Below are 26,685 nucleotides of genomic sequence, written 5' to 3'. Positions count from 1 at the left end.
GGAGTCACTCCACAGATATCATAAACAATATAAACCTTTAAACTGAGGTTTACAGGTCCGAGGTCCAACACTTTATATCCGTACCTGTGGTGACTTCTTTAATGAGCTCGGCGGCGTTATGACAACCTTCCACCAGCAGGTGAGTCCAGTGTGAGAGATCTTTGGCTGAATCCACCCTGAACACGTGCGTCTCCACGCCCTGCTTGGTGCCTGAACGCAGGCCAAACGACAGCTCAGAGTCCAGCAGAGGAGAACTCTTCCCTGGGCCAGAGTGAACCAGTCTACAAGGAGAACATGGATTAGTGAGATGTATAGACCAGGGTTTGGTTCATCTACATTTTTAAAATACAATTACATCTTTAATTGTCCATGTTCAATGACAATTACGTTGAACAGCATTTTCCCCCATTACAATTATTACATTTACAATTACAGTTATGTTCTCAATTACTAAAGTTCAATTACAATGAATCACAATTACTGAGCCTTTAATAAATAACCCCATAAACCTAACCTTCCTCTTTCTTATAACGGGTCAGTTTTGACCCATGTCTTAAATCAGCTATAAACTCCCTTTTTTAGGGTTTTTATTTTTATCTTTTGTTTTATTTCTCTCTTTTTTTCCCTCTTCTCTCAATTTTATTATACAGTATCTATTTTGTATGTGTATGTATATACATTAATAATACCCTTCATTTAAAAATTGCATTTTGTGTTTACTTGTGTTATCTTTGACTAATGTTTATATTTGTTTGATGATCGGATACATTTAAGTGTGGAAAACCTGCAAAAAAGTAAGTATCACGATCAGGATTTTTTGGCCGATCACAGATCAGTGAGTTTAAAAAAACGATCACCGATCACCGATCACCGATCATTTGAATTGAGTTTTTTTTCTTTAAGTAACGACCGAAGTCCTTCGGTACTCCATGATACAGATTCACGGAAAATTGAACGGTACTATTTTTCGGGACCTAAATGCAGCCTTGTGCCTGTGAGGGAGTGGAAATGCAAATGAATGCAGATCGATTAGAAGCTGTATGCTGTTTTTAGTGATCATCCCAAGTTTCATCACAATGACGTTATTGATTGGATCGGCAAATTATGACATGACAGCCGATTACATTAATTCTATACAATGTAAAATATCGGCCAATCCCATATAGCCGATCAGATCGGTGTAAAGCCTACAAAAAACTAAGAAATCAAAAAGGGGACAAACACTTTTTCACACCACTGTATGTATGTACTGTATATACATATATATATATACATACATACATACATGGGTATATATTGTTCCTTTACCCTGCATATTTGTCTATTATTACCTTGTTATTGTCTCCTCCTCTCGCCCCCTAATAGGATAACAGCATTATTTTACACACACACACTATTATAATGTATAATATTTGTAAATGCTGGTAACCTGGCAGCATTTTTTTCTGTAATTGTCTCCATTTTTGTGTTCTATGTTGCGAAAAAAAAAAAAATATAATAAATAAATCAGCTGTAAAATACACAAAAAAATATTGTCTATCATATATCTTTGGTGTGGGCGTCTAAGGTAAAATGATCGTCCAGAGAACGGACAGAGAACATATTTTAATAATCATTAAATACGTATGTGTTAGACAGAGAACAGTAACATGGTTCCTCCTGGTTTGCGTTTAATTAAATTGTAAATGACAGTTGACAATTACAAAGCCAATTATCACAACCCAATTACAATTCAATTGTGAATATAACAGCAACATATTTTTTCAATTACAATTACAATCATAATTACATCATAATTGTAATTAATTACCAATTACAATTATAATTGACCACAGCCCTGTTATAGACTTCTATTCTACTGTAACAGCTTTAAACATGAAGTATTTAACAGAGTGATGGACAAAGCAGAAAGAGGAAGAAACACGACTCATAGGTTCTTCTTTCCACTGAGTTCTAACTAAATATGCTGTTTGGTGGTAAAGGGTCCGCCCATACAAATGTGGAAAAAGTGAGTATTTGCTCTGTGACTGTAGCGTAAAGTTGCCAGAGACTGTGAGAGCGGGATTTCCCAGTGTGGGAAACAGATTTAGATCATGTGGATATGAACCTGGTGGTGATGAGAGGGAGACTCTTGGTGGGATTACTCAGACTTTCTTTGCTTTCGGGCAGGGAGGCATAGAGGAGCAGGTCCCTGTCAGTCAACACAGCCACAAAAGGCTTCTCTGGACCCTGAGACATCTGCACACAAAAAAAAAAGATATAAAAGTGATATTTAAGCATATTTATTTATTAATCTTCTGTAAACATTTAAGATAGTGTACTGGGTTGTGACTCTCTGCCTTATTTATGTAAATCACCATAAATAACTGTACAATGCATCACTGTAATCTCACAGCTTGTATCATATTGGTATATAGTTGCATATTTTTATTATTATTATTTTATTGGTATAATCTATCCTACTTTATTTTCTACTACTGTAATGTGTTTGTATCTGATCTCTATTTTTAAAAGGCTTTTACTTAATCATACACTTATTTATTGTTTATTCTTTCTTTCGTTTTTGGTAACATTTTTATTCTTTTATTTGTGATTTTTTTTCTGTGGCTGTAACAAAAGCAATTTCCCCCTGGGATCAATAAAGGAATTCTGATTCTGATTCTTATAGTAACTTGTAGAAATTCAGGACAGTATGTGTTTCTGGCAACGGATGTTTTAAAGCAGCAACTTTTATCACAGCGGGGACCAATATGATGTAGAAAAATGGCTCATGTATATTTTTTTTGTCAATTCTGTATTTTTTCTGTGTGTTTTTGCTGTTTTGTTTTTTTTTCATATATTTTTTGTGCATTTTTTTAATATTTTTCTCTCATTGTCTGTGTTTTTGGAGTTAAATTGTTTATTTTTATTGCCGTTTTGTTTGTTTTCTGGGTCATTTTGTGTATTTTTGTTGTCGCTATGTGTGTGATGAGTAATTTTTGGTGTCTTTGTTGTTGTTTTGTATATTAGTCTTCTATTTTCCAAATTTTTGTCGTCATCTTGTGTGTTTTTGGTGTCATTTTGTCTCTTTTGGTATTCATTTGGGTTGTCATGTTATGTATTTATGAGTGTTTTTCTGAGATACTGTGTGTTTTCGGCTTGTTTCTTTGTTTCTTTGTTCCAACTACCAAGTCAACTTCCTCGTTTCTAATTTTGGGGCAATTTTGTATGTTAATTTTGTGGGTTATCAATCAAAAACACTCATGGAGAAATATTTTGTTCACTAAAGCCTCCTTGAACTCCTTTTAAACGTCTGTTCTATTTTATTTAATAAATCTGAGGTCATCAAGCAAACCTTGGTACCGCCTCCTTTCAGACTTTCCCTAAAGAGTAACAAAACTATGTGGTTTTAGGCAGAACATTTTAAAAATGTGGTCAAGGGCGGGGCCTGGAGCAGTTAGGACAAGCCCAATTTATACTATAAAATATCCAAAAAACAATCTATTCTATGCTAACACTAACTACTCAATACTCACTAATCTGTCAATCCTATCAATTTACCACAGATTGTAGAGTCCACAGGTGCTAGTTTATATAAAAGGGGCGGGGCCAACAGTGACATAAGAAGCCACCAAAACATCACAAACTGCCATTCTCCACCTTTTTTTACCATGTAAAAGCACTTTGAGCTGCATTTTAAGTAGAAAAGTGCTTTTTATAAATAAAGATTGATTGATTGATTCTCAGACAATAGCTACATTGGATTGTAATATCTGGGTTTCAACCCATAGAGGGCAGTCATTCTTACATTTTTACAACAAAATATTATGCCAGTAATAGAAATACTTTTACTAAAATGTTAAGAGTTGGACTACAATTAATTAACAACACAACTTAATGACAAACATTTATTTGTTTTCAGCAGAAAAAAAGTGGGTTTGTGCTTTTGTTACTCTTTAAACTTACACGTTTTCAGTTCACTGGCATGTAATTATATTCTTTTTACATTGTCTGTCCCTGAAAGTTCTACGTAACTGTAAAGCACTTTGGTCATCTTAATGTTACCGATTAGCAACAATAATCATGTTTTCCTGAAACAGGAAAGCTCCACAATTTTGTTCTTTTTTTTCTTCAGCTGTAGATCAACAGCTCATAGAACCCTGACATGGGAATCCTCCACAGTGACGTGCCGTGACCACTAGGGTTGGGTAGGCACTGCCTACCTTGCCTACCCTGATGGCACGTCACTGATCCTCCATATCTATTTGGGTGGTTGTGTTGTTGCCCAGTGCAAAACTAGGAAGATATGACGTTCATTTGAATGATTAGAGTGACTTTACAATGAAAACAATCTAAACAAATGTGGCTTTACTGTCATATCAATCTGCTCTCCTCTAAATATAGAATTTTATCAACATGATAAAAGACTAGCAGAATCAACAGAGATAAATATGAACAAAAACATTTTGTACTGAAAGGACCACAAAAAACCGCTTTTTGTTTTTTCTGTTAGGCTTGAAGGGATTTGGAGCAGAATACGAGAAACGAGTATTTTTTTAATTGAACTAACACACATTTTCTGGCAAAGAGAATAACACAGGGCAACTATTTCACTCTTTTAGAGTCATATTATTGAGTGTCCACACCTGCTCTGTAATCCAGCCCAGATGTTTGACCTCCATGGCAGGCACATTGCTCTTCAACTCCTCTTTCACTCGTGGAATCAGGTTGGCAGCGCCGGCCTTAATGGCACTGTACCAAGATTGTGCCATGGCCGGGTCTTTGGCCCGCAGGAACACAGAGTTCTTTCTGTTGGATGAAACCACCTCGAAATACCTGGGAAATGAGAGAATGAGAGAATGATAAGAAATTAAATTTTAAAAAAAAACAATGAATGGACACTTGAGAAGCAGAGAGGAAAGGAAGAAGTGAAGGAAGTTTGTATGAGAAATGTACACGCTTTAGTAAGAGGTTCTCAACTTGTGGGTTGGGAACCCAAAAGTCGATCGCAGATCCATTTGTGGGCCCCCACATACAGTATCTAACTGAACTTCTTCACCCCCAGGCCCCATCTCTTGCTTTTAACTGCTAAAACTACTCATATGACTTTTATTATTAATTAATGCAAGTACTCTTTTCTTTTTATCAGCTGTACTTTCATTGTAAAAATTAAGATATTAGTATATCAAAAAAAAAGAAAAATACGTTGTACTTTTATTTTGAAAGGGATTTAATTTACACAGCAGATTTTTCCAAATCGCAATTGATTATAGATTTTCTATACTGAGATTTTGTAATTATTATTTTAGGGCAATAAAGCACTGCTTTAAATAACACAATAAAGGATTAGACTACATTTAGATGACTTTTCTGAGTTCAATCACCATATTCAATGTGTGGTACCTGTGTTCAGTGTCTGGAGGGCACTGTTTGCGTGACACGTGACACATCTTTAGAGGGATGATACGCGGCTCCTTTACTTCAGCAGAGGATAGCTCAGAGCTCCTCTGAGGTGTGGACGGAGGAGAGTCCCAGGGGAGAGCGGCCCCAGGGGACCCCGAGCTTTTAAAGAAGGCGGACATCTCCTTGATGTATTTCACTGAAACAGAGCGAGAGTGAGAAAGAGAATAATTAAGACAGCAGTTTGACGAGACAGGTGGGACTAAGTTGTCGCGTTTCATTGCTTTGTTTTTTGACCCTGTATTGGTTTATCTTAATTACCAGTTGCACATGATATAAGGCAGTGGTTCCCAAACTAGGGGATGTGATGTCATAGCGGGGGGGGGGGGGGGGGGGGGGGGGGGCACAAGGGAGGTCATCGAGCATGAAAAATAGGAAAAATGCACACACTACTTCAGTAATAGCATATATTACTCTGAGTTGAAAAAAACCGTGAGGTGTCTAACTCCTGAGTTTAATGTCTGTGCCATCGCTCTGAATGCTCAAATTAATGAAGCCCCTTTAACATGAGTCGCCAGGGCAACCAGTAGAAGACAAAGACCAATGTACATCTCTGTGCTGGAGCAAAACGCTCTGCCTGTGTGAACATTACTTTAGTGTAACCTTTTAACTAAAGCGTTTAATGTATGTGTAGAAGTCAGAGAAGTGTATAACTTCTAACCAGGGTTGGGCTCAAATACATTTTCCAATTACACATACGTTTTCAATTATCCGTGTTCAATTACAACTCGATTATGACTACGCTGATTGGCATTTTTTCCAATTACAATTAAATTACAATTATTTTTTATTATCAGAAAGTCAATTACAATTACGTTCTCAATTACTAAAGTTACATTTTTATCAAATTTTCTTGGCAATTACAATGACAAAGTCAATTATCTAAACTGAATTACAATTTAATTACAATTATGACAGCAACAAATTTAAAAAAAAATTACAATTACAATTATAATTACGCCATAATTGTAATAAATTAATCAAATACGCAAATACAATTACAATTAGCCCTAACCCTGCTTCTAATGCAGTGCTTTTCAAGCTTAAGGTCGGGACCCTATGTGGGGTCGCCTGAAATGTCTAGTGATTGATAACATAATAATAATAATAATAATTACTGATTTTTAAATAATTACTCTTATTCAAATGAAAACACACTATGTTAAACAACTGTATTTTATACTTTGCCAAAAATAAACCTTGTTCAAATAAAATGCATTAAAAAATAATACTACTCTGTATTTGTAATACAGTATAACAAACATGTTTAAAAACAAATTCTAGAAAACAAAAATGAAATTCTTGATATCAAAATAAAGCCACGATCCAAAAAATGGTTGGGAATCACTGTTCTATAATGCATTTTGAGTTACGTACAGTATATATAGTAGTATATATTAAAAAACAAAAAAAATAATAATATATATATATATATATATATATAAAGTATATACTAAACTCTATTTGACACTTTTGATAGCTTCATTTAGAAGAATGGGTGAAATTTAATTTTAAAAAAAGCAACAAATCAGTGTCTGGTTGTGTTTCAAAACTACACGTTATTTTGGGTCACTAAAATAAACAAATGTTCTTTTTAAATAACCTAAACACCACCACCACTGCAGTCCCAGGGGAACACATGGCCACTGTTTAATGCTGGTAGGCTGCGGTACATGGCCTAAACAGAAGTAGCCACTGCGAGAGTAAAAATAACCTAGAGGACATGGCAAGGCAGAAGGCAGAAGGCAAAGCTCTAGTTTCAGAGGGTAAGTGTGAAGTGCAAGAGGAAAGTAACATCCTTTCTGTGGTTTGGTTGTCAAACACTATTAATAGCTTTAATGGGAGCTCATTTTTGATTTGTTTCACTCAAAACTTTAGTGTTGGAGCAAAGCATGCCACTATCACTATTCTTTCCCTTATATATGAATTCAATGTGATTAACATTACGATAATAGACATTTGCTTTAGTCAGAACCCAAAGGTTTAAAGCAACTCTCACATTGGCATTCACAAAAAACATAAACCGAGCTGTGTGGTCGAAGCATAAAAAAAAAACATTTAAGTATACAGCAACTCCTCTGAGTCAGCAGAAAGTGGAGAGCCATCCAGTCTGGAGAGTTGATATGGAAAACTCTTCCTGCTGCTCACTAATAATGGAAAGAAAGGATGCCCATTGACTTTTCTTTTTCCTATGCATATCTGCTTAGTTCCATTTAAAATGGAGATGTCTTTGCTTTCACAAACAGTCACTGCCTTGATTTTTATATACGTGTTAATGTAGAGAATACAGGCTCAACAAGCTGAGATTCACCATCTAAAAACATGAGCTCTATGTGCACTGATCTATTTGAAAAACACACAATTTCACAATTCAGTTTACATTTCCAAAAAGGAGTGGGAAGAGGTGCATAGTTATTAAATTGTTTTTTTTTTTTTTGTTAATTAACTAGCTTCTCATTATACAGTAGAAATTGACAACATAAACTCTTTATTTCACCCCACAAAGTCTTATAAGTGATTTCAAAAACACAAATTCACAGTCAACATATACACCAGAATACAATTTTACAAATAAAAAACAAACAAATAGGGATGTGAAACTTTGGATGTCTCACGATTCGATACAAAATCGATTCTCAATTAAACCGATTCTCGATTCAAACGATAAAAAAATGTATACAATGCATAATGTGTAAAGGCAAATTATGGCATCAAAACAATATAGTTTGTATATGATATTTTTAAATAAACTGATTCAAATGATGGATCACACAAAGGCAAACGTAAGACAAAAGATAACATTTATTCATGCAAAACAAATAAAAACGTAATTACTGTACAAGAAATAACTTTCAGAAATAAAATGCCTTTTTCTCCCATGAGTTACAAAAATAAACTGTACACAAAGAACACAAATTGGTGTTTTGTGTGATTTTTCAAAGTAGAAACTTTTTTTTTAGTAAGTCTCAATTCTCAGTGACTACAAGAATAAATTAAGGCATACAAAAAATAAAGCTTCTGTTAATAAATAAAATTGTCTAAATAAAAGCTGAGGCTAGCTGTCTTTTTCTCCCATAAAAGGTGCTTATTTCAAACTACACAACAATGTAACTGGAGTTTTATTTGATATTTCAAAAATAACATTGTACAGTCACAGTCAGTAAAGCACATTTAAGACCAATCTGATCTAAATCTAAGACAATTTAGTATTTTTTAAGGCCAAAAAAATATATATATATATATATATATATATATAGTTTTTGAATCGATTCCGAATTGTGGATGATTGTGAATCGATTTTTTTTTTTTACATCACCATAAATATAAAGGATAAACAAATAGAAATTTGTAGTGTTTAGTATATTAAGGATATAATAATATCCTTAATAATATAAGGGCTGATTTACTAAAGGTTTGTGTGGGTATAAAATGGCACAAACTCCACATCTGTTGCAGTTGATTTTCTAGTCCTACGTAACATGGATTGCATTTGTCAAATAAGCAAAAATAACATGTGCAATCTAATTAGTGTGTTTTCCTCTAGTATTTATGCAATGTGGACGAATCTGTTATAACATGCAAAATATAATCACAGCAGGAGATGCAACAGATTCATTTTTAGTAAATTAGGCCCTTGTTTGCAGGTTTTGTTTTACAATCTGTGGACAGTTCATTCATAGGTTATTCCGTTTTTAAAACCAAATCAAAATAACAAAATTAACAGTGTGGTTATTTTGTTTTACTAGTTTATAACCAAAACACACTAGCAGCAAAATAGGAGGAACGGAAGGTACACAGACCCAGCGTTTTTCTGTTTTAAAATTAAATCTTGTTCCGTTTGTGTGATATTTAAGGTAAACTAGCACGAAAGCTTCATGTTTTAAAGGTCCCATGTCATGCTATTTTTCACCCATCTCAATTTGTTCTAAGAACCCCAAAAACATAATATTTGAGGTTTATTTTCCCAAACTCGCCTGTTTTCCAGAGTTTTAGCCTCTGAAAAGTCACTTTCTGAGCAACTCTACACAAACAGGCTGATTTGCGGCCTACTTATGTATACTGTATTCATGAGTGGGCATGTCTATAGACGGGACACTGACTTCCTCCTTCCCGCACGGTGACATAGGGACCGAGGACGGCCCACCCTCCTCCCACCCACTCACGAGACAGTGTGTGGGGGCAGGGCGTTCACCGGTACATACTGTACATAGACTAGAAAATACATACATAGCACTGCGCGAAGGACGCTGAAATGCTCACCTTAGTGGGCGTGTCTGTTTACATGTCAATCACGGCAGAGAGCTTCCTGGAGGCGCGGCTTCTCCAGCTCAGTGCCGCCTCAAATCCGTCATCAAAGTGGGAACACGTCATCAAATTGGAGCGAGGTGTTAGGGCTCACCCTGCAGTAAGAAAGGAGCAAATCACCCTCTAACTAACGATTGAGGGAATCAATGAAAAAACACTTTGGGCATGTGTTTGAAGCCTTAATAGCATTTTAATCATGTTTAAAGCACAGAAAAGTTGATTTAGCATAACATGGGCCCTTTAATCTCACCACACAAACAGGACCCACAGACGAGGGACTTTTAATCCTGGACAAAAAAAGGAGCAACGCATGAGTCACATTATTAATGAACTGGTGAACCCGTTTAGTTGGATACTATTTGGACCGTAACACCATAAAGCAAGTAGCTGTTACCAGCTTAAACATCCACAGACTGCATGAAAACAGGAGCAGGACCATAAAACGGCTGAAATAAATCCGAAACAGTGTGTGGAGACCTGGTCCAGGACCTGGTCCAGGACACCAGGTGCAGCTGACTTCTGTTCTCGCTCTAATTTCCCCGTAAATATCCAAATATCTCACAAGTGGAACAAGATTTTTATTTATTTTTTAAACAAAAAACGCTGCTGATCTGTTTGTTTTTTTTTTTTTAATTTTTCTGTATTTCTGTTTTCATTTTAAGTCAGTAAAACAAAATAACCACACCGTTTATTTTTTATTTTGGTTTGGTTTTAAAACAGCGTAACCAAAGAACGACGGGCATACGAAGTTTAGACAATAGACATTCACGAATTCAGCCCAGTATTTCACTTCGCTAAAGCAGAGAGTGTATGGAGATGACACAGAATCAACCATGGAAACGTTGAACATTGAATGTCCAAGAGCTAATGAAATCTCATTAGAAAACAGTTTTGCTTGAGAATAAATTACATGATTAACCAGTGGGATGAATTCATTCATATTCAAGATTCCAAAGTTTAAAGCTCGACTTCAAACCAGAGGAGAAAGCAAAGGCATAGCTGGAGGCGCTAATATCTGGCTCATAAACAGATTTCTATTTTAAGTGTTCAACATTCATTATGTAAGTGATTGCCCCTTGTACACAGCAGACTTTATCTGAACAGATAGTCAATGTTAAACAAAGGATCCTTAAGAACAAACTCATTTTACTCAAGCAAACTATAGAAACCAGTAAAGCAGAGGTAGGCAACTTTTATCACAGAAACAATGTGTTTGTTTGATCAGAGGGCCACTTGATCAACATTCATGTCAGCATTTAGAATAATGAGCGGTTTGAGCATAAATACGGGAAAAAACAAAGAGTTTCTATAGTAATTTTGTGTGTTTTTGAGTCATTCTATGTATGTTTGTTGTTGTTAAAGGGCCCATGTTAAACTAAATGGACTTTTCTGTGTTTTAAACATGATTAAAGTGCTATTTGGGCTTCAAACACATGCCCAAAGTGCTTTTTCATTGAATCCCTCAATCATTAGTTAGAGGGTGATTTGCTAACACCTCGCTCCAATTTGATGAAGCGTTCCCACTTTAATGACAAATTTGAGGCGGCACAGAGCTGGAGAAGCCACACCTCCAGGAAACTCTCTGCCATGATTAACATGTAAACAGACACGCCCACGAAGGTGAGCATGTCAGCGTCCTTCACGCAGTGCTATGTATGTATTTTCTACAGTCTATGTATGTACCGGTGAACGCCCCGCCCCCGCGCTCTGTCTCGTGTTTATAAAGCAGCATGAGCTCAGCTACGGAGTGGGTGGGAGGAGGGCGGGCCGTCCTCTAGCCCTACGTCACCGTGCGGAGAGGAGGAAGTCAGTGTCCTGTCTATAGACACACGCCTACTCATGAATATGCATAAGTAGGCCGCAAGTCAGCCTGTTTGTGTAGAGCTGCTCAGAAAGTGACTTTTCAGAGGCTAAAACTCTGGAAAACAGGCAAGTTTGGGAAAATAATACTTTGTTTTTGGGTTCTTAGAACAAATGGAGATGGGTGAAAAATAGCATGACATGGGACCTTTAATCATTTTGTGCATTTCTGTAGTCCTTTTGTGTATTTTTCCTGTCAAATGTATATATACGTCCAGCATGTAAAAGTGGAAAAACGTGAGGGGCGAGGTCCAGCTCGCCGCCGCACAAATATCCTGCATAGACGCTAACCCTAAACAAAGTGTGTGTGTCATGTTGTATTTTTTGGGTATTTCTGATGTCGATTTGTTAGTACTGTGGGTTTGCAGAGTCATTCTTTGTGTTTTTCTTGTCTTTTTATGTACTTTTGTTGTCATTTTGTGTATTACTGTTGCCGTTTTGTTCATTTTTGTAGTACCGGTAGTTTTGAGTGTGTTTTTTTGAGTTTTTATCTTGTCTTTTTTGTTTTGTGTATTTTGTATTTACTTTGGGGGCCACAAAAGCCAGTTGACTATGTCTTTAGTAAAGTACAATTATTTTCTAAAGCAAAGTCGTGACTCGAACCAGGACAAGGTTATTACGCTTATTTCAGATACCATGTTAACTGTGTAGTTAAAACTAGATTTGGTTCTTGTGAAATACAAATATGTTCAGATAAAATGGTTAAAAGTAGTTGAGAAATGATCTACATTGCATAAAAGATGTGGGTTTAAAACTGTTTAAGAATTACAAATACTTACTTTAAACAATCTGATTTTGTTTAAAAAAAAATGATGAATATAAATATTCGATTTGGTTCTTTAACACTTGATAAATACTATACAAAAATGTTAAATACTGTTAAAATTTAGTTGTTAAAATGTAAGTAAAATACCAATATTTTAATGTAATTGATAACGATTGGAAGAGGAAGACCTTGTTTGGAAAAAAAAATTAGTACAATTTTAAAACTAAAAACAAATCGTAATACGATAACTTTATGAGCAAAATTTAATTTCAAGGATTGAATGGTTGTTTAATTGTCCTCTAACGGTGTATTTTCCTTTTGAGGTTTTTTTTTTAACTACGTTGAGTACCTACCTACAAACAATACTTTAAATAAAAGAAGTCATTTAAAATGTAAAATGCTGCAGTAGTTTTTCACTTGATGTGAATGGTGTGTCCAAGAATAGATTTATTAGGGATTAAATGTGGCCCCAATGTAACAAAACGGACAACCTGTGTGTGTGTGTGTGGTCGTAGACTAACTTCACATAGACACTCCCTCTCTGGCCTGTGTCACTGGTTACTGTCGGAGCAGCTGGAATGCCATGGCCGGTCTGTGACCTCTCAGGCATGCAGTTGGCTCACTTAATCATGTCAAGCCAATAATGCCTCAATGTTGCAACTTTGGGGACAATTCCATAAATAAAGTACATAAAATACCAGGAAAACTCTGATTTCTATGGATGCGTTAAGTCCAAGTAGGTTGAAAAAAAAAACTTCAGATGATAGTGATACACAGTTACCTGTGATTTAACTTACTTTGAGCCAATGCAATAGACTAGTGGTTCCCAACCTGGGCTAATCGAGTACACTGTATGTGTCCACAAGACACTTTTTGATAAAATAGTGAGGTCTTATTTTCCTACAAATTCCTTCCCAATATGTTGAAGGTGATCAAACTACTAAATATTAAAGGGAAAATATTCCCGGATATAAAATATGTACTAATGCACACTCAGGAAAAGTTCATTACTTAGTTTTGCAAATTGCATCTCTAAAGACGATGATGTTTAGTAGAAGAAAATAAAAAGCAGACGTGTTCTCACTGGAAAACTTAGAATAAACTGCAGGTTGACGTGTAGAAACTACGGTTAGTCTACCTGCACAAGTCAGCTCAGTGGTAAACATGTAAACAACATATAAATAAAACAAAAGGATAATTAGTGTTGGGGTCAATTACATTTTTCAATTACGACTACAGTGACCAACATTTTTTCTAATTACAATTAAATTACAATATTTTTTTAATCCTCATAAAATCAATTACAATTACATTCTTAATTACTAAAGTTCAATTACAATTAAACACAATTACTGAGCCTGAAATAAATAACCTAATAAAAGTTATTCTTCCTCTTGTGTTAGCTTCCTGTTAGCATCTCTTATGATAACGGGTCCTAAATCAACTGTAAAATACACTAAAAACAAATATCTGTCATCTCATTTATTTCCTATCTATTGGTTACATTGTTAAGCTTCTTAATCAATGAAAATATAGGTTATAATACTTTTGGTGTGAGTGTCTGAGCCTTTTTTATGTCAGTATTCTATTACGTATTACACAAACAAGTTAAAAGTTCAGTTCACATATTATAAAATGAACTTGTTCAGTTCATAGTTCAGAATTCAAAAGCTTTCATTTAAAAAAAAAAAAATATATATATATATATATATATATATATATATACTGTACATGAAACCGTTTTGCCAAATCGGCACAAATGTATTTTTTTTTTTCTAAATTACAAACATTACCATTATTTTTATTTTTATTTAGAAAGTGGAGATACATATATCAGAATCAGAAAAATCTTTATTTATCCCCGAAGGATAGTTAGAAAGGCAAAGAGAGTCAAATTAAAATAAAAAATAAATAAATAAAACAGCACTAATAACAATAATTAAATACACACGCAAAAAAAAAGAGGTTGTAAGGTAAACTGAATAACAAGGTACAAAAGAATGATGAGCTGCCAAATATATATATATATATACACACAAATATATAAATTGGCATGTTTTTGCTGTTTTTGGTACTAAGGCTCTATGGATATGTCACTCTCTTGAACGAAGGTGAACGATGTTCACTAACACCAGAATGAACACGCTCACAATAAAGTTCAACAGGCAGAAATACCGTACGTTCAGTTCACGTTCACCCAAGATGTGAACGAGTTCATGAACGGTTGTTCATTGAGGCGTTTAGGTACAACACTGCCTATCAAGAGCATTACTCTGTGGTTAAAAAAAATGCCTTAATTATGGGCGGGGCCTGTAGAGGGCAGTCACTCTTACATTTTTACAACAAAATACACCAAACTGAAATACTTTGACTAAAATGTCGAAGGTTGGAAAATAATCAATTAACAACACTATTTCATACCCAAATACATTTGTTTTCAATAAAGAAAGATGTGTTGGGGTGGTAAAAAAGTTTTATGATGTAGACCAGTGGTTCTCAACCTTTCTTGTCTTGTGTACCCCTTGAGCCTTTTTGTCATACCATGAGTACCCCCTCACTCATACGTGTTCATAACTCTCCAAAAGTTGAACATAACACAACTGAATATTCAACGCAAGTCATTTTATTTCATCTTCATACATTGAACAGTTCATATTCAGGCATTATCTTCTTATTTAACTCAAATTAAACATAACATTATGTTGCCTTCAAGGCAATAAAAATGATAAATGTAAGAAATAATATTATAGTAAACGCTTGTATTATTAATACTAATATATTATGATTATATTGTTATTACAGAAAAATAATAAGTACTATAAATATATAAATACAAAACAAATAATGAACCTGCCTGTGTTATTTATAGCTTTCATGACATTTACCACAAAAGGAGCTTCTTTGAATACGTCCCCTTTAAACAGGCATTTAAATAAAAAAAATAAAAAACAAGTCATATAGCGCACACGTACCATTTTATTTTTAAAGACTTATGAAATGACAGAATATTTTTTTTATTATCTTGGAAATAAATTCTTAATTTTTCCATGTTCCCCCTGCAATGTACTCACGTTCCTCTAGGGGTACGCGTACCCCTGGTTGGGAAACACTGACATAGATGACGACAAGAATGCTGTAGCCGTATTTGATTCCACTGATTGTGTCTTGATTTTAAAAGCCATGGCTTCCTTTATTCATTTTGAGCTTTTACAACTGCAAGGTTGGTAAAAGGCGCCAAGCAAACTGTGTATCACACTTATTAATAGTGCATAGCTGTGTGTGTTTTATTATTAATGGTAATAATTTATTGATTGGGATTGATTTGCAGGTCTCAGTCGTGTGTTGTTTAGCAGGCAGGGCTGAAAAGATGTTGAAAGAAGCTGACTGACCACTGATGTAGATCAAAGCCTAAAAGGATCATAACTTTAAGCTGAACTGTCTGATCTGATTTGCAGCACAAGCAAATGTTACGACATTATTAAAGTGGTGAAGTTGTAATTCTTCCTCTTGGATCTATGATCCCATGTATATTTAAAACCCTTTGATTTACCAGAGCCTCCGTGACGGATATGTTTCCCAGTGTGTCAGCATCTATCAGTCTGTGCAGATTTCTCTTGTTTGGTATGAGTTCATTATTCCTCCAGCTCATCTTATTAAAATCATGGATACATGCCAGCCTTAGATGCTAGGTAGGGAAGGCAGAGAACACTGAGAGACACTATTAGATTAATTGACGTGCCGCCAAGGCAGATCTGATTACTTTGCATGGCGTGTTCGGAGACTTCATTATCCAAATTCAACAAACTAAAAGTGAAAGTAACTTTAACAGGATCAAGCAAAGGACATGGACAGTGTGAAAAGAAGGTGCTGAGACAGACATTTCCACTTTGCCATCAACCCATTTCTTTTAGTTGCTAAAAGTGACACTTCGTCTAATTCCCAGAAGGGAACTTCAGCTGTCACAGCAGCACAAATTCAGAAAAAGTAATGTATGTGTTTGGTTATAGGTGAATATTAATAATATTTTCATCTGAACTCTGAAATATCTAAAACGTATTCATTACTTATTACATCTGCAACAAGAGCACTGATATAGACCAAACCTCCACCTAATATCATATATGTTAAGGTTTCATTTATTCAGTCAACTGTGTAATAATTCCAGCATAGTTCTTTTTGAATAAGTTTGATTTACAACTGTTTTTTTAGGAAATTTAATTTGATCTCATGACATGTTTTTACTGTCAACTGCCAGTCAGCTTCAGAGGCACATAATAATTCCAGCATAACTCCAAGTTTTTTTTGTCTTTTTGAATATGTTACATTTCATTTACAACTGTTTTCAGGAAATTTCCTTTGATCTCCTGACATGTTTCGACTGTCAACTGCCAGTCTTCTTCAGAGGCATCTGCTGATCGCTTTGATGTGATCACTTTGACTTACGCGAAATAATTCCAGCATGATTCCAAGTTCTTTTTTAATATGTTAAGGTTTCATTCACAACTGTTTTTCAGGAAATTTCCTTTGATCTCCTGACATGTTTCGACTGTCAACTGCCAGTCTTCTACAGAGGCGTCTGCTGATTGCTTTAACTTCAGTGTAATAATTCCAGTATTTTTGTCTTCTTTTTGAATATGTTAGGCTTCATTTACAACTGTTTTTTTTAGGGTATGTCCTTTGATTTCCTGACATGTTTCGACTGTCAACTGCCAGTCTTCCGCGTAATAATTCCATAATAAAGTTTGTTTTGTGTTCCTTTGATCTCCTGACTTTGCCAGATATTGGTAGTTATCTGGTTCAGTGATCCTGATAATGGCATCGCGATTATTCACACTTTATTCACTACACTAAATGTAGAAAGTAACATCCACCCAAAAGATGGACACTGTTGAATTTAATTGTAAATGATAATCATGATATTGTACTGGTGCTTCTGCTTTATTTATTTACTCTTTCTATATTTCTTTAGATACTAAAGCCATGAACACTTTTCTCCTACCCAACCACCCCTTCACAAATGCTGTAGTGTATACCAAGGTTCAGTGGCATAGGACTGAGGCTATAGAGCACCAGTTTTCTAAGGCTGTGGGATCAAGACAGCAGGGTGTAGAGAGGTCCTGTTAACTAAACTTGACACCACGGCAAGAGAAATGGTCTAGGGGAAATTTGTGATTTAATAAGGCAGTGTTTTGTGAGGTAATCCCTTTCCATGCTGGGTGCAAGCACAATGTCCTTATGGACCAGTGACTCTGTAGGAAAAGGAAAGGGAGCTTTGTTTCCATGGAGTTTAGAGGCTTCACAGCACGACTGCACAGATGCAGACTCAATACAACCCAAAATGCATTAAAAGATATTCCTGCTTTCTTTGAAGGAAAAAGGAGTGTATTAAAACAAAGCAAACCTGAACCATATAGACTAGGAACTACAAATTAACTCAATAGATTTCTAATGAAAACATTTTTCTTTGAACCCTACTTTTTTGAGAAAATACTGTAAATAATAGATTGCCTTTAAACATTTCATTTACAGGTATGTTTTTTGTTTGTTTTTTATTACTTATCCCTACTTTTAACTGCCACCATGTCTTTAAGACTTACAGTAATGTCTTGTGTTCTCACCCCTTCATGGATAATGGTATAATTTATTCTTCCACACAAGTCTAGATTTTGTCTTGTACCACTGATGGTATCTAATTTCTAGTGACTGTACCTCTTTGTCTTTTGGTGTTCATTTGTTCTGCCTACTCTTTGGATTTGTTACTTTTCTTGGTTCTGATGCCCCAGTTCACCAAGTTTGAGATTTAAAATGTTGCTGTTTTCCTCATGATCTTCCAGCCTACCCAGTACCAGAGGCTATGCTACTCTCCCCTCCTTTAAGGCCACCATTAGCTTTTCTCAATGTTCACTTTAGATCTACTGTGTTAAAGGTATGTTCAACTTTGTTACATTAGTAAATACATACACTAAGCTTTGATCAAAACCAAAACCAAATGAGCTTCTCTGCATCTGCAATCTGCCTAAAGGCTCAAACCTACTTGGGCGGACCCCGTGCACAACGGACTCAGCATGGACTGTCCGCGCTCCTCAGAGCTTACATACTTGGGCGCACCGCTACGTAGTAGTTTCCATTAAAAGCCTACATGTCCCATGATTCTTAGCGCTTCTCTGTAATCCGTGTACTTCTGGGACGTGTTTTAAAGATGTCAGTACTGTCGTAGCTCGTTTGCCAGTCTCTCCTCTAGGCTCGTGTTCATCTCTCCTGCTCTGTTTCAGCAGGCGGTGAAATGCAGGTCGGTGTTACATTTAATGCAGGTCGATACAATGCCGAGCAGTGTTTTGTGTGACACTAACTACGCGGAGGAGTCAGTGCAGTCGTAAAATCTGAGCTTTGCATTTAATTGGCCTGGCGGACTCAACATCACCTAGGGTAGTTAACACAAGCCCTTCAAACACTTTTAAATGTAGGTATTCAGAACAGCTTGAAACAATATGAAAACCTTTTACCTACTAGTATATAAAGAACTTAACCAGTGAAAGAATGAGACATAGCGGGAATAAACGTCTTAAAGGTAGTACAAGACCATGAGGTGGATGAACAATCCATTCATTCAGTGTTCTTACAAAGGGAAGAATTTGAAGTCATAATTACTGTGTCAAAAGAGCAAAACCAAGAGGGTTTAATTGGGTGATATTGAGCTCTTATTATCAGCACAGCCACGAGAGTTCAGGCTATTACTAAGTCAAAAAGTTTCTATAAAGAAACCCACTGCAGCATGAAAGTATGAGTTGATACACTTCCACTCACTCTGTCTGCTCTTTTACCATTTCTACTGATAACAACTGGGAAAAAAAGGTTTACGAAAAAAACACAATTATTTTACCTTGCATATATACTAACATTTACTACATTTTTTACAATTCATCAATAAAATGTATAATGCAATAAAATAGATGATAAATTGCGACAAATCTTAAACCATTTCTACTAATACCTGGGAAGAAAAGGTAAAAAAAATAAATAGAAATTTTACCTGTTTGAGAGTTGAAACTTAACTCATTTGCCTTGACAACATATACTGCATTCAAAAAGGATTGTTTTATTTACAGTGCATCAATAAAATGTATAATGCAATCAAATGGATGATAAATTGTGTCAAATCTTAAGGGGCGAGTGGATCAGAAAATGGATGGATGGACCATAAACCTGTATTTGTTTTTTTCAGTTTTTCTGCAACAGCCATTGAACATCATCTCAGTCACTGTTCCTCTACAACTATTATGAGGAGAAAACAAAGGTTAAGGACCCAAAGTTAAAGGGAAACTTTAGCTTAGGAGTTATTGCCCCAAGATGAAAGAAATCAATTAAATATTAAAGCTAAATTTAAATAAAATAAAATTACCAATTTACTCCTTATCATCTCCTCTTCAAAGAATGCTTAAATTGTTCACATTTCTTTGCAAAAATAAATAAATAAATAATGATATTCTATATATTCTAATCATAATTGTTAGTGGCATTGATGTCCCTTTTAAAAATGTACTAAATCCATTGTAATCTGGTAACATAAGATGAACTGACAGGAAAACCCAAGCATTACATCTCTGATCAGATCTTGCTCAGTCCTGCGGTAACAACTGGAGAATTTTACACCTCGAAACTGTGAATTGGGAAGATCACACATTCCCAAAAACAGACACAATACAATACCCCCTCTGGATGAGAAGGACAAATAAGCGAAGTGTTTGCGAGTGCAAACTCCTGTGCTTCCATACGAGACCAGTCTATTTATAGATCATATTATTTGTAAAGACATAACATTACAGCAGCTGATTCAGTAACTGAAGGAAGTAGCTCAAACAAAATAAGAGAAATGGAGACAATATTTTCTATATTAAATACAAGGCAGTTATTAGATTTAATAAATCACTCAGGTGACCATTAACTCATTCACTGCCAGCCCTTTTCAGAGCAACCAACCCCATATTGCCAGGCGTTTTAGATTATTTAAGACCGACAGAATATTTTGAACTATAACAATCTGAAACCAGATTCTGAAAAATTAGACTCTCTAGTTTCATCAAAAAAAAATAATTTTGTTTCTAGCTTGTTTCATTCTTCCGTAATCGGCAGTTGAACAGAGGCAAGTTTCACACAAATCGCAAGTTTGTGAGAAAAAGCTGAGATAAAAGCCTTTTTCTGAAAAAATCTATTAGTGACTTAAAAGCAATTCTTTTTTTTTTGCTTTAGTGACACCTCAATATTAGTTTCCTTCAATAAAACTACAAAAAACAACACTGAGACCAGGCTTTTGATGGCAACATTATAATTATTTTGCAATCTAGGTCAGAGTTGAATGGATTTTTCACTGTATTTTGGCCGTCCTCCAAGTCTCTCCCCCCGTCATTCTCCACACACGCAACTTCCTCCTCATCCCCGACATGCCGAGTGTCAGCGCTTGCCCCGTTTTTTTTTATTGTTTTCCCTCACCATCACGACACTCTCAATAGTCCACTTTGGTGCACACATGCTCTGGTCGAGTGTGAGCTGCTGTGAGCTTCAGCATCAACTCTCGTAGCGCCATTTTCTGTCTTGTAAACTCCTTTCCTCTCCCTCTGAGCTCTGCTCATCACAGGTGATCTTTCATCCAAAAGATAGATATTCAGAGGAGAGCTTCGTCACACTGTCTCTTAGCAAAGGCAAAGGCGGGAACAGCACAAGATGGATTCTGGTGTTTGTCAACACCAGGAGAATCCATCTTGCAGGTAAAGTTAAAGAAAGATGACTCTTAAAAGTAAATCTTTGCTGACTTTGCATAAAAAGACTACATGGTGTGTATCAACACTGTGTTTTTAAAGGTCTTGATTTCAATATCTAAAAAATAAGACTGTTGGATATGCTTTTTTTTTTTATTAATACGACCTAAAATGTTGCTTTATTATACGAGTCCATTCTTCAGCGGTCATTCAATCAAAAACTAAGCCAGCGTTTTCTGTTTAACAGAGAGAGAGAGACCATGCTGCTCCTGAAGGTCAACCTAGAACTCTCAGTGTGACCAGAAGAGGCTCATGCAAAGCCAAACAGGTTGTAGAATGCATTGATTTCAGTCAAAGCAGCAAAAAACAAATAATACAGTTTACAGAAGTGCATAACAAAGTGTTTTTAAATTAAGCTGCAAATCAAAGTCTCAGAAACAAGGACTTTTCTTCTTATTTCTCCATTAAAAACACCACACACTGTTTAACACTGAATTTCTCAGCTATTATTTGTTAATCAACTTGTCTCCTTCTATCACAATTACACTTGCATGACGTCCAAAGAAAAGTTTAGCAGAAACAAATGTACTTGTCAAACAAAGGTAAGTCCCTTTTATGCTCAACATTCCATAAAGACACAGGTACGAACACGTTTCTGCTCCCTGTGTTCAGTTTGTCCCTATATCGGCACGTTTTCCATAAAGCTTATAGATAAGGAGCAGCACTGACATGTAGCCATGGGTAGATTAGCTAAAACATTCTCATTTAAAAGCAATTTCATTCAAAAAAATGTCCTGACATGCACAAATTAAAAATTTGGTTTTTCATTTACACCGGTAGTCTACAGTAGTGCACGTATAACCCAACAGGAAGTTTCCCTACATTTAACAGGGAAGCTTTGGAAACATTTTTATTTATTTATTTATTTTAAACAATGACAGAAATCATGATATGTTGATTCTTTTTTTTTTTTTTTTTTTTTTTCAAAAACTAAAACAAAAAAGTTTTGGGAGGATGACCTTATACAGAATCCAAACCATCTCATGTATGTTGTACTTTGTGTGAAAGTCAGTATTTTCACTTCTTTTATGAGTAAAATATCAACTTTGATTGTTTTTGCTCTTAAAAGCGACATTTAAAAAAAAAATTATGTTACAAAATTTGAGAGGCTGCCATATTTTAGGGTCTAATAGTTACTTCTCACTTCTCAGACTTTACAGTCGTGGCTAAAACTAGACTGGGGCTAAATTCATTCACAAATACAACAAAATTGATCTTAAAGATGAAAAATATCCAGAAACAAATATTTTTTTAACTTCTAACGGATATAATTTTTTAAATATACTTTTTCCCCAAACTTTAAAATTTAAGAAAATTATAAAAATGAATATAAAGTGAACTATAAACTTGGTTTATGTACCAATGTATTGTTTGTTTTTGCACAGTCTTTTTTATTTCTAACAATGCTGAGCGATTAATGTCGAACAAAACAAAGTGCCTCCCTTAAAAAAGTACTTTTAGTATACATCTAAAGAACACTCCTTATTCCTGTTAAAGTTAAATGACAAAATGTATAAACAAAGGAAAACTGCAATGCATGATGTTTCTACAACTAGAAAACATCTCTACAGCTTTTTTTTTTAAACAATCTGTTTTGTGGCTGTCTTACATTCCTTCCAAACGTCGTCATATTTATGGCACCTTTTCTGGTGATGTATAAGGAAACTTGAAGAGATTTTCTCTCAGCTCTGATTCTTTGCATTACATGTATTGCAAATGGTCATTTTTTTAATCCGTGAAACTAGGTGGGAACTCCATACCAAGGTCAACTACAAACCACAAACCATAATTTCCCCTCTATACTGTATGTTGCACCTGAATGTTGGTACATTTTCCATAACATTAACAATTTTGATGAAACAAACAACATATGAGTACCACCTGGCTAATAGTTGTTGGATACTTCATGTTGGTTATTATTTCCAGGTGATACAATGTGGCTACTATTGACTTTTCCTGTGTGTCAGCCACCATAGCTTGTTAAAAGGCACAGTGGAGCCCTTTAAAAGTCTGCTTGGGTGAAGGTGGTGTTGCTCCGAGTCAACTCTCTCAGTGTTGGTACGGGTGGAAAAAAAAAAAAAAAACAGGGGTTGGAATGTGCATTTATTCCTCCAATACAATAAACTCAATGTTTAGGAGCCGCACTAACCACTACTGGTATTCTGACTGCGATTTTTTTACAACACATGCACACACACACAATCTCAAAAAGTACCTTTGCACTGGCTCGTCTCCACTTTTATTTTGAAACCATACTGCCGCACTTTTTTTGTGCTGCATGTGTCTCTGTATTTCTTAATGTGTGGCTTTTTTGTCATATAGTGCTGCCACTCCCTGCATTGCATTCTTTATAACCATAGATACTGGTAACTTAAGTTATTTAGAAGGCGTTACTCTCATGTGACCACTTTATTCAATAATTCAGAGCTTATTTGTTCTACGCCTACATTTCAGAGTGTAATGATACAATAAACTGAATAATTTTCAGTAAAAAACTGGAAAAAGTGTGGTGTTCTAAAACTTTTCACTGGTAGTGTAAGTCGAGACAACCCGTTAAAATTGAGGGGTGTGAATTTATACAATGTCTATTTTTTTTGCCAACCCTAAAAATTGAATATTTATTTATTTGTAGCATCTTAACTGCATATCATTTATCATTGTCTTGTATTTCCTGAGGCAAAAACGGTATTGCATTTTTGCTGTATGTTATAATTTACTGGATATTTCTTAACTTGACTTTGAAGAACAAAGGAAGGTATATATGTGTAGTTTGGGTGGTGGTGGGTGGAACTACCAATGGCATTGAAAAGTGTAGTGAAAGGCTGAATTGTTGTGTAGCATTATTAAATCTAAATCTTACATTATCCAGATATTCAAACATAGTGGTGGAGGCAGTCTCTCCTTGATCTCAGACGAGGCTGTATGTCTATGTTTTGAATGTTACAGAGTGCTGAAAAGTGCCGTGAGCACAGCAGTGGTGGTGTTACTCTGCACATGGGAAGAAAGGCTGCTACGCTGACCTTTAACGGTGTAGTGGTGCCAGGAAGAGTTTGTTTCTGACTGCGTTTCTGACTATCTTGACAAAATGCCAAAACTAGAATAAACACTGGGTGGTTGAACTGTATTTTATCTGCACTTCTAAGTGGTTTTATATGTGAAACCTCAAGCAAACAATAAATAACAGCGATTGTTTTTTTCCCGAGAAAACCAAGTGATTAAATCCACCCTACAAAACGGTATTTATGTATATAAAACATATTTGGAGAAAATATTGGCCAAATACAACTAAGCAGCATATTTTCCTTTATACTCGTGTTAAAAAAACATAGAAACATTTAAGTAACAGAGTTAAATACAACAATCAATTCTGTATTTATCATACATTAACAAACATTAATATAGACATCTACTGCAAATCGCTAGATCAAAATTTGTTTTGAAGTATACTCTAAGTCAGGGGTTCTCAACCTTGGGGTCCTAACCCCAAATGAGGAGAGAAGAAAATTTGAGCCCATTCTTGCTTATTTTTACCCTTTTTCTGCCACTACATCAACCTTGACATATTTTAACCTATTTTCATCACTTTTTCTTGCCATATTTTTGCTCCTTTTAATGCAATTTTGCTCCATCATTCCAATTTCTGCCACTTCTCCAACAAATTTCAATGCCTTTTCTGCACTTAAAAACCCTTTCCACTACTAATCCCACCTAATGTTGCATATGTTGACCCATTATTGTCACTTTTAACCCAATACTGACACTTTGAACCCTTTTTTACCACTAATTCTGTCCGTTTTTAGCCACTCTAATTTATGTGGTTTTTAAAATCCCCTTTCATAGAACATCAACCATAACTTCACAGGTACAATGAGGGGTCCCCGGTCTCTGGCACCATTATTTTGGGGGTCGCAGGCTGAAAAGGTTTAAAACCACTGTTCTAAATCAACTATATTTCATAACCACACTGGACAAAGCAATGACAAACTTTCAGGAATTTCCATTATTTAAGGGGTAATTTAAGCAATTCCTCGACTTGAAGCTAGTTTAGGATGAAGGGTGCGACTTAAAGTAAATAATAAATAATAAATTAAAAGAGAGAATCCCAGTGTCATATTTGGCAAAATGAAATGTAAAGAAAAAAACAAGCATGAAACCAGTGTCGTTCTCTAGTTCGTGGTCAGTCGCAGGTTCTTTCTTGCAATATTTTATAGGCATGCACATGTTTTTATCTCATGCAACGTGTGGACATATTCTGAACCAAACACCTTACCCTCCAGGATGACTTCTTTGCCTGTCTTTTTCAGTGCCTGCACCGCCTCATCGTGTGTGGCCTCCCGTAGGTCATACCCATTGACGGACAGAATGGCATCGCCAACATAAAGAGCCTCAGTCTGGTCAGCTGCCAGGCCCTTAAAGATTTTGGATATAAGGATTGGCATCTTGTTTTCTTTGCCACCTATGCGAAATAAGAAAAAAAGAAAACAATTACATGAGAAAGTAGAAGCCATGGTTGGAAAGATTCTTGGGGTTTGGAACAAGTCACTAGAAGTCTATAACTTTGGATGAATGCTAATTGAGATTAGTTTGAGCTCCTTATTATCTGTTTTAATCACTTTTCACTGTCTCCATTTGGTTTATTCTGTGTTTCTGCTAATAAAATGATAAAGAACAGAGTTCCATTGAACATGGCTTTTAAAAAAAAAGAGATATTTGAAGACTTTACTCCTTGACTGGTTATGAGAATCACGATAATGCCAAAATGACTAAGACGTCACATTGTGTAATTTATAAGATGGCTGCTTTTGCCAGTAAAAGTAATTTCAAAGTGTAGGTTAATGAATGTCATTGAACATATAAATCTATTATATAATTCAATGTATCACAAGCTTCAATAATTTGTCTGACAAAACATGCAAGGTGAATTTAATTTTTGTTCCAGGATGATCTAGTAGTAGTATTAGTGGAGGTGGGAGTATGGCATTTGTTATATACTTAAACCTAGTCACAGCTTCACACTAATGGTCAGGGCATGAATACAATTTACTAGTAGCTTCCCAGCTTTTCCATTAGCTAAAACGTTGATATAATTCACTAATTTATATGATAGAATTAGAAAAGCACTCAGGAAGCGCAGACCTCCGCTGAGCAGCTCAAGCTCAGCAAACACGCTCCGGTCACGGAAACATCGAGTCTCAGCAGCATCAGGTGTTTCTTTTTGCCTGTGTTTTTGCTGTGCTGCTCTGTCAGAAGCATGTCGAGTTATTATGAACCAATGGGTTACATACATTTTAACCTGAAACATAAAATATCCTACAATTGAATACAATAGAAAAATAACAAATTAGAAGATCCTGAGAATAACCTTAACAAATCAAATAAAAACTATATACACAAGTGCTGACTAATTAATAGATCATGAAAAAGTTAATCTATTTCAGTAATTCCATTCAAAAAGTGAAACTGACACACAAACTGATTATATATATATGGTTTATTTCTTTT

At 35.4% G+C, this 26,685-nt stretch overlaps 1 protein-coding gene across 1 annotated transcript in view; it reads right to left on the bottom strand.

The window, feature by feature from the left end:
* snta1 (syntrophin, alpha 1) overlaps positions 1-26,685 on the bottom strand; it is a 41,042-nt gene that overhangs the window by 4,716 nt on the left and 9,641 nt on the right. Inside the window, exons 2-6 of the mRNA XM_028446949.1 lie at positions 25,454-25,639; positions 5,383-5,578; positions 4,626-4,815; positions 2,108-2,238; positions 85-281 (exon numbers count right to left, since the gene is read on the bottom strand). Of these exons, the coding sequence (XP_028302750.1) occupies positions 85-281; positions 2,108-2,238; positions 4,626-4,815; positions 5,383-5,578; positions 25,454-25,639 (900 nt within the window). The remainder of the gene's footprint in view (positions 1-84; positions 282-2,107; positions 2,239-4,625; positions 4,816-5,382; positions 5,579-25,453; positions 25,640-26,685) is intronic.

This window comes from Gouania willdenowi, chromosome 5, assembly GCF_900634775.1.
Source record: "Gouania willdenowi chromosome 5, fGouWil2.1, whole genome shotgun sequence".
Lineage (NCBI taxonomy): Eukaryota > Metazoa > Chordata > Actinopteri > Blenniiformes > Gobiesocidae > Gouania > Gouania willdenowi.
Note: the sequence above shows the minus strand (reverse complement) of the source record. Positions and strands in the feature narration are given on the sequence as shown.